At 38.2% G+C, this 9,062-nt stretch overlaps 1 protein-coding gene across 1 annotated transcript in view; it reads left to right on the top strand.

The window, feature by feature from the left end:
- The window catches only part of LOC125032434 (superoxide dismutase [Mn], mitochondrial-like), a 9,759-nt gene extending 2,046 nt beyond the window's left edge, over positions 1–7,713 (top strand). The window contains exons 2-7 of the mRNA XM_047623559.1: positions 4,514–4,620; positions 4,863–5,010; positions 5,241–5,386; positions 6,514–6,705; positions 6,898–7,024; positions 7,183–7,713. Coding sequence (XP_047479515.1) covers positions 4,514–4,620; positions 4,863–5,010; positions 5,241–5,386; positions 6,514–6,705; positions 6,898–7,024; positions 7,183–7,340 — 878 coding nt within the window. The 3' untranslated portion in view covers positions 7,341–7,713. The remainder of the gene's footprint in view (positions 1–4,513; positions 4,621–4,862; positions 5,011–5,240; positions 5,387–6,513; positions 6,706–6,897; positions 7,025–7,182) is intronic.
- The last annotated feature ends 1,349 nt before the right edge of the window (positions 7,714–9,062 follow it).

The following is a 9,062-nucleotide window of genomic DNA, read 5'->3' as shown; positions in this document are numbered from 1 at the left end:
GCACAAATTTGGGTTAATGTTACCAAGAGTGATGCACAGTGATAGAGGGAAATGGACACTGCCATCTTATTGTGCTTAAGAAATAGAATTACAAACAATACAGGTACAGCTGCACTAGCCTTGTATTTACTGCAAAATGCCAAACATATCTGCATATCACACCTCACATCGCCAGAGTTCTTAATGTCGCATTTTCAGTAAGTTAGCACAGTGCTAATAAGGGGGGGGTAGGATACAGGGGGGCCTGCCCAATCTGTCTAGGGAATAAATAGGTGGTTGGAAAGGTTAGGTTTGGATTTTTGGGTCTGTATGATTCCCTCTTTTTAGGACTGTCTTTGGAGGATGCTTCACTCTCGGTAACAAATACCCAACTTTGTTTACAGATCTAGTCGCCTAAATAAATCATACTCTAGTTGTGGGTATTTCCGTATTTAAAAAAAGTGACGGTAGATGTCGAGACATGAATTGCCTGTTTGAAATGTCAGACCTTGGGAGTGATGTAGAAATTTGTGAATGGGACAGTCATGGTACAACCTTGAGCCACAGAAGTGCTATTCTATTTGTATTTATCAATAGTCTGTATCGTCCACAAGCTGAATTTAAGATTTTTAACCATTTCCAGCCATTCCTTCAGATATGAATAGCCTAGTTATTTAGAGATATGAGATGGACCTGTAGAATACATTTTTATTGATGTTAGTAATTGGTAAATTTTCCATGAATATGACTCTCATAAGTCATTTTCTTTCTTGCCTAGATTTTGAGTGGATCTGATCAGTTTGTTCCTTTTACAGTAATTATATAATCTGTATATAAATGTAACTCACTCTAATGTGCATCATAATCTTCAGTTTTGAAAAACTGACTTGTGTATTTTTATTCCAAATTGTTTGCCATATAATCAAATGTTCATGATTCATGAAGTAGCACCAATATTGTTATCTAAACTATCCGTTTTAGTAATGTATCCCATAAAACTTAGTTTTCCAGGCTTACTTCAGAAGTAAATGGATTGACAGCAGTCAAGATAGTTAATATATCAATCAATCAAGATGCGAATAGAAACGTTCAAAATCTTTCCTTTAGTTGGTCCTGGTATTTCCTTGGACTTGACAAATTTTCTCTCATTTCTTGGCTATAACTGTGATACTAAGTAATAATTGAAGAAATTCAACTGGTGCCAAGATGCTGTTTCTGACCCAGTATCTTTCAATTCACTAGTTACCTGAAGATCTAAGAGTAGTGGTAGATAAGGTGTAGGTCTCTTGTCCCTGAGTAAAGCCTGTTATCACCAGATGCAGTTTAACCTCTTGCAAGTCAATATTGTACCAGTTCTTTTATGGGCAGCAGCAAGAAAAATTATCCATATGAATGCATAGTGCCAATAAAAATTAGCCCACTCTAGCTACTCGGAAAATGATCTTGGCCTAAAAGTTTGTAATATAAAACTATTTATAGTAAACATTATCTCCAGATTGCCAGCTGGTCAGTCATAAAATATTATTGGCTGGATTTTTTTTTCTTTTGAATAATTCATTGCTGCTTTTATTTTTAAGTTTATCAAGCCATCAGCTTCAGTAAGAAATAGTTTTGATGCACAAGTAGTTAAGATTTACCAACTGCAGTCTTTAGTGTGATCATGGTTTTTTTTTATGTGGATCACTCATGGGGAAAAGTGAACACTTGCATGGCAGTGTAAGGCTTCTGGCATTGAGTGTTGGGGCTATGGGTCTGGAGATAAGATGCATAACAAGATTAGATAAGATAAGAAAGCCTGTATTTTATTTATACCACATCTACCCTCCCCTTTCAGCAAAGATGTAAAGGAAGTGTTGATATGATTGATTAAAAGTGTCTTTTTAAGTTTTACAAAGAAAATGTTTTATTGTGATTTATAGGTTGTACAGTTAGTCTTGTATGGAAAAACTGATTTTATCATTAGATAGTAAAGTAAAATAGTGTGCTTTAAGGAAATCTGCATTGCTTTGACTTGAATATGATTTTCAAGCACTTTATTTGAAAAATTTGTGAAACTAATAGGCTCTTACTTTGAAAAGAAATGGTCCCAATAAGTAAGGAGAAGAAGAACATGCTTTAAATTCAATCCACATTCTTCTACAGAACATGCAGTATTTTAATTAATGTCCAGATATTGTTTCCTCATTGTGGCTTTTTCATTTCCTCAATGTGTAAGTTTTATATCCTAGTATATAATATTGAATTTTAATCAGGGCAGTCCACCTCATATCAGATTGGTCTATTTAACAACTGCAGAACTACAGGAAAAGTACTTACAGAAATGATAACTGATTGAATTGATTGGTGACTATAGCGAAGAATGAACTCTATTTGTTGTCAATTGAGAAATTTAATAGATGGACATCCCTGAAGTAAGATCATGTCTAATGTTGCAAACAAAATGAAATGTGATATTACAGGGAAGCTGTTGGGAAGCAACCACTCAGCTTGCAAAAATGGAGGGTAAGGCAGTGGTCTGTCTGTCTGCTCAGTTTTATGGAAGTTTTGTGCAATCTTTCATACCATTGAAACCTCGACCCACAATTTGGTTTCCAGGGATTTGGTCAAGAGAGTTGTGTAGCATTAAAAAAGAAAAAGAAAAAAATAAATTAAAAATCATAAAGGGGTTTCATTGCGTAATGTTTCAGCTTTGGCCATTTTGTTTTATAATTAAACTAAAGAAATGTGTATTAGAGCATTTGAAGATTCACATACCGGTACATTGCATTGGAAATACATTAGTTCATTGTAGACTGTGTTAGTGGAGGGGGGCAGGGGGGTGAAAATACTTGTATAAAATTTGCAGAGGAATCTTCAAGTGCTGAGCAATTTTAGTAAAAAAAAAAAAAATTAATAATTGTCTGGTTTCTAACAAACTAATCCCAGATTTTTTTTTTTTTTTTTTATTAGTCCATCTTAACATAAGCTAGCAGGATCGAGATGTGATTACTTGGGATTTATTTTCTTTGTTTCTTGATGTGAAGCTTATCAAGGTGAAAAAGTGAATGTGCTTGTTTTGGGTTAATACTGATTTGCTTTTATATTTCTATAGTTTTTATTTTATGTATTTTTTATTTTTATTTTTAGTTGTTGCATGTTTCATATTAATTAACCAATGCATTAGTGTCAAGACTGTATCTGCTTTTAGTTGTAATAATTTGTTTGAAAGGCTAAATAATCTTACAGTAAAATAAGTAAAGAAATGCCAGTCTTGCTTGTTGATAAATCCATTGCATTGTGGATTCTTTAGAGAACTGCATATGAAGGCAAGCAGTTCAGATGTAGAAATTCTAGGGAAACAGTCAGTTATTTATCATATAATAGAAGTAGGACAGTTATAATAAGTAGATAACCGAATTGGACTTTGAAATGTATTTGTAATTTGTTCATAGTATGTCAGAAATTAAGCATATTCCAGGTTTCTGGAGTGTTTATGCAGTCTGCTTAATTTTTATCCTTGGAACTTTGACTATAAGGGCTGGTATTCCAAGCAAATTAGTGGCTTGATATTAATCCAGTGCCTCTGAATAGTTTGTCATAGCTGGCTTGGTTCTGGCTCCACATGACATGCTATTCCTGTCATGGCTGGTTTGGCCGTCACTACTGAGGATAGGTCATTCAGGACATGTTAGTGTGATGCATGTATTACACTTTCTGGTGTTCTATATTAGGTACCCTCAAGCCCACAATGTCTCATCCATGGGTTATTGCCAGAGAGAATCGGATTTCCTTCTCTGATTGTCTATTTTGTATAATTGGGGCAATATTTCATTCACCTCCTTTCCCTGTAAGATATGCATCAAAAAAATTTGCACTCCTGCTACTGCTGTGAACCTCTTGGTAACCTTCAGTAGTTTACATGATCAGTCTCCTCGTGTCAACTAGTCGCATGTGTGACCTTCTTGAAGTATGAGACAGAAAGGAAGTACTAAAGATGGGGGGGTAACAGCCTTGTATATAGCTGCATACAATCTCTTGCATCTTAAGATTTGGGAGCAAACTTTTTTCTGTCCCTTAATAAACCTTCTATTTTTTACATCGGCTAACACCAAATTTTTTGGAATCCTCTTAACTTGCTTAAATAGGCTACTTGCAGGTTCAATCTTGCAAATAATTTTAATATTTCAATATACTAAAACACTCATTTTGTATACAAACGATAGAAAAAGAAATAGCTGTTGAAAGACGTAGAGTGTAGTTCACTGGCAGTGTGAAATAGGCCCAGGTAGCAAATCCAGTCAGCTGTGCATACTCCCTGGAGTATGCCAATCATAGCTCAAATTCTCCTGGAGGCATTGGGTTAATGATTTGCAATATTTGTTTTTGTGTTGGTCCCCACCCCAACTTGATTGTCAGCCAAAGTTCCTGGTAGATCTGGTGAAATTTTCTTCATACCTAGGTAATACATTGCTCTCAAAATTGTTTGATAGGTTTCAGATTGTTTTAGATTTTAAGACATTTTTTTTTTACTTATTTGTTTTTAAATTTGTTACAGGAATAAGTAAAATCATGGCTGAGGCAAAGGAAGCTTACATCTCCATCCTGGAGAAGAAGTTAGCTGAGCTGACTGGCATTGAGGTGGATCAGATCAAGAAGAATCAGGTAAGTGGGATAAATTTATAATTCATTCTGAATATATGAATTTGGTGGAAAACACTACAAAGGGATGAAAGGAAAACAGCCGAGTAAGAAATGAAACGATTCTATTTAATTTCTTACTGTGGCGGTTTTCCTTTCATCTTTGTGTACACATTACTGTGTTTGTGTCACTAGAAAGGGAATTTCATCTTCAATAACCATTCTATTTCCATAAGCCGTATTCAAACTTCTGTATTCGTTTCCAGTTCGCAAATGCAGCGGATGAGGCTGTCGCCATCCGTGAGATGGCTTCATATGTAGAGGGGATTGTTGTACAGCAGGCTGGTGTTGCTGAGGCTGGTACAGTCAGTCCTCAGATTGCACAGATGTTTGCCCATATCAATGCTGAATTGGGTAAGTTCAGTGTAAATTAGTGTCTTGTTCAAAATCTGAAAGATAGTGTTCTTAACCCAGATAGGTCTGGTGTTTCACAGGTGCACAGGTGGCCAGATGGCTGTTCTGGATCATATGTTCTCTTTATTTATGGATACCAGAGAGTGCATGGGACCTGTGCAAGCCTGGATACCCTCTTCACAACTTAAATGTTTTTTGTATGCCTCTCTAAAAAGTGACTCCGTTTGCAGGTGAGGAACGAGGTACTCATGCTTTGCCACCTCTCAAGTATGATTTCAATGCCCTCGAACCCCACATCTCCGGCATGATCATGGAGATCCACCACACAAAGCATCACCAGGGCTACATTAACAACCTAATTGCTGCTACAAAGAAGGTAAGTATTCAGTGAACGTTTTTGAACTTTGTTGGATCCTGTAAGATGATGTTCACATAATATAGCCACCTTTATGTATGCATCCCCCCCAGTTAGGTTTTGTTCTTCTCAAAGGGCTCTTTTGCTGGTTTTGTCAGTCTTGTAAGTGTCAAAAACCTTAGGTGATGTAGCTGTACCCTCCTTTGTCTCTCGGCCTGGTCTCTCTGCGCTCTCAGTTGATAACATTTTGCAAGTATCATATAGATGTAACTAGGGCTTCAAATACTACCTTATGCCATCTGGCTATTTTCCCTTATTAACCCAATGGCGACGGGTCACGGCTATCGCCGTCATAACAATACGCACGATGTGCGGCGTGCGGCTGTCCGCAGCGGCGCCGCGCCAAAACGCCCCGAGGCAATGATTCGGCTTGATGGACCGATATCACGCGCTCGGAGTCAGCGCGCTGCCGCCGTTCGCCAGAGCGTAGAGTTTTTTTTAATTTGCTATACCCGGCGCCATTGGGTTAAGCGCACAAATTGCTTGATTCATGTGCAGTGGTCAGTTTTGTTTACTCATGCAGGTGGAAAGCACAAGTACTACAGAAAGCTTTAAAAAAAAAAAAAAAAAAAAAAAAAAAAAAAAAAAAATCAATTGATCGATCGATCCCTGCTCATCACTTCACCTCAAGATATTAATAGAGGTGGTTCAATTCTCCCCAAGTCTTTTGAGCCCATTAGTCCTGCATTCTTGGAAGAGGGTTCGGGTCCATTGCTAAGACGGGCCAAGGAAGTGTACAGGTCACTTTTAATCTCTTCTTTCCAAATGAGTTTGTGGATTTTCGTTTATTTGTTTAAAAAAAAAAAAAAAATCGGCCATTTCATATGTCTGACATAATTTTTTCATCATCACAGAACAAGTTGAATGCATCAAAAGGTGTGAAGCACTGATATTCTTGTAAGGCCTCATTTATACCATCATATGTTGTGCGGGGTGGCACATCCCTGGGATCCACATCACTAATCAGATCAGCGAGTAATTCCGAGTAATAAATTACATTATTTTCATCTAGTGATATCGTCACACTGGTGTGACACCCGGCATGAATGGGTTAATTGTGCGACTAAATTGAAATCTTTATTTTCCAGTTGGTGGAGGCAGAGGCAGCCAATGATGTGAATGCAATGAATGCCCTTCTACCTGCTATCAAGTTCAATGGAGGTGGCCACTTGAACCACACCATTTTCTGGACCAACATGGCTCCCGATGCTGGTGGTGAGCCTGAAGGTGCAATTGCACAAGCCATTGATGATAGCTTTGGATCATTCCAGTCCTTTAAGGTGGGTTTGTCATGTGTTGGTCAGTTTGGCATATTTCTGGTGTCTTTAAACCATACTAGTAAAAAGACATTTGCTTGAACACTGTTATGTGCTTGCTTCATACAATTTTCTGATTCTCTTCCTTTGGTCTCTGTTCTTTTCTTTCATCCCTTCTACTTCCCTCCCTGAATTATAATCTATTTTCTCTCCCAGGACAAATTTTCTGCTGCCAGCGTTGGAGTGAAAGGCTCAGGCTGGGGATGGCTCGGCTATTGCCCCAATCACAACAAGCTTGAGATCGCCACTTGCCAGAACCAGGATCCCTTGCAGATCACTCATGGTAAATTAATAGACTAAACTTTGTACTGGTTTCAATTAGGTAAAAACTTGTGTTAGATTTGTTGTTTGCAAAACAGTGACCCACTTTAATTATACAGCAAGTGATTCTTAGTAATTGTCCATGTATACGATCATTGCATTGTATTTCTTTCATTGCAGGTCTGGTTCCATTGCTCGGCCTTGATGTCTGGGAGCATGCTTACTACCTTCAGTACAAGAACCTCCGTGCAGATTACGTGAAGGCCTTCTTCAATGTCATCAACTGGCCGAATGTGAACGAGCGTTATGAAAAAGCCTGTAAGGATGCAGGTCATTGACTCGTTAAGGCAACCAAAGAACCTATTCAGTGTCACAAGTCGTTTCTCCCACCTGTAACTCAGAAGCTAACTGGCTGTTGTGATAATGCACTGTGCTGTCTTCGTGATGGTTTCATTAGGTGCCCTCTTAAAAAAAAAAAAAAAAAGAGGAAAAAAAGGACACAAGATATTATTTTCCATTTCAAAACCACAGAAGCTGCTTTTTGTTTTTGGTTGAAAATGCTCTGCAAAGACATTCTTCGCTGTTACTAAAAGGGCATGGTCTTGTGTATCAGTATATAAGTACATCTCTGCATGCTCATATCTGGTCAGTGTTTATTAAGTGTTAAACACGCCCTTTAAGCATTACAATATAAGGGATTTATAACCAAAACTTGTATTTCTCTCCTTGTTTCTGCAGATTGCAGATAAAGAAGGTAAAATACACACTTCAAAATTTCCTTCTTTTTTAGTATGACTTGTTAACTTTATAATATGAAATTCGAAACAGATGAAAATATTTAGTGAAACTATAACATGGATATTAAAGAGTTAAAGAGGATTTGGTAGTTGATAATGCATAATGGACTCCAGGTCAAAAATTACTGAGGAAAGATTTAACACTGTTAACCTGGCTTACCTGATTTTGTGAGGTGCTTTCCATCTTTGCCTCTCATATCTTGACACTGAATTGCAGGCAACAAATAGACAACTGACATGGTGTTCAAGGCGTTTGTCATACCTAGCAGGTTATAAAACCAAGCAACCCCTAACATTAGTATTACAACCTCTACCTTGTTATAAGTGATATAGAAAAAGCTACGAGTGAGAATGAACATCGACATGCTTCACAATTACGTTAACGTTTCACGAAACCTTACCTGGCACATTAAAGTAAATAACGTCACGGGCGGACAAACTACCTGGTAAACTAGTTGCCTCGTTTTCCCGCCTGTGACGTCACATTTACGATCATGCCCACTTGTGTGGACTTTACTTTACTTTATTAAAAAAAAAATAATAATAATAAAGTAACATAGCCATACATGAAAACAAAAAAAATAGCTAGACGGCAGAAAACTCGTTTGCAAGCCGAACTGCAGGCAGCATGTTAATGAAATTATCCCCCCAAATATATCAAAGACCTTAGCATAAGCGGGTAATTCCAATCAATAGTACAACCTCCCTATCCCTCGCTCGTCGTTATTGTCGTGGGGGGCTTAGGAAACAGCGACTTGAGATGGGGGGATCAAACCTACCTAGAACCTCAACTCTCGTGTGGACTTTTCTTCTCCCCCTTTCCTTTTCCTTCTTGAGAGCCATGCTGAAAGGATGGAAACTGGCTTTGTCCTGAGTGCCTCTGGGAGCCATGGACACTGTATTCCCTTGGTTAATTGCCAAGTCCTTACCGCTGAGGGGTTAACCGTTTTTCATCATTTATTTCAGGCTCACCGTGGCTAATACTGAAGCTGCTTTATCCTTATTAAGGTTTCTCTTCATCAGCTAGCTAATCTAAATTTTATTACTATTTTCCCGACCCCTGCCTCTCCTTTGACCACGGCTCCTCGATGTTTGCGGTTAGCTGTCCATTCCGAATCATCCACCGTGTCATTTCCCAACATCATCCACTCCCATCTCCTACAGCACAGTCTTCTTCACTGTCTACCCCCCTCCCTCCTTATTAATACTCTTCATCCCTATTGTCGTCCTCCCCACAGTACTGCCTACCTCCGCACCACCCAT

Source organism: Penaeus chinensis, chromosome 14, assembly GCF_019202785.1.
Source record: "Penaeus chinensis breed Huanghai No. 1 chromosome 14, ASM1920278v2, whole genome shotgun sequence".
Lineage (NCBI taxonomy): Eukaryota > Metazoa > Arthropoda > Malacostraca > Decapoda > Penaeidae > Penaeus > Penaeus chinensis.
The sequence above is the reverse complement of the archived record's forward strand: the minus strand, read 5'-3'. Positions and strand labels throughout refer to the sequence as shown.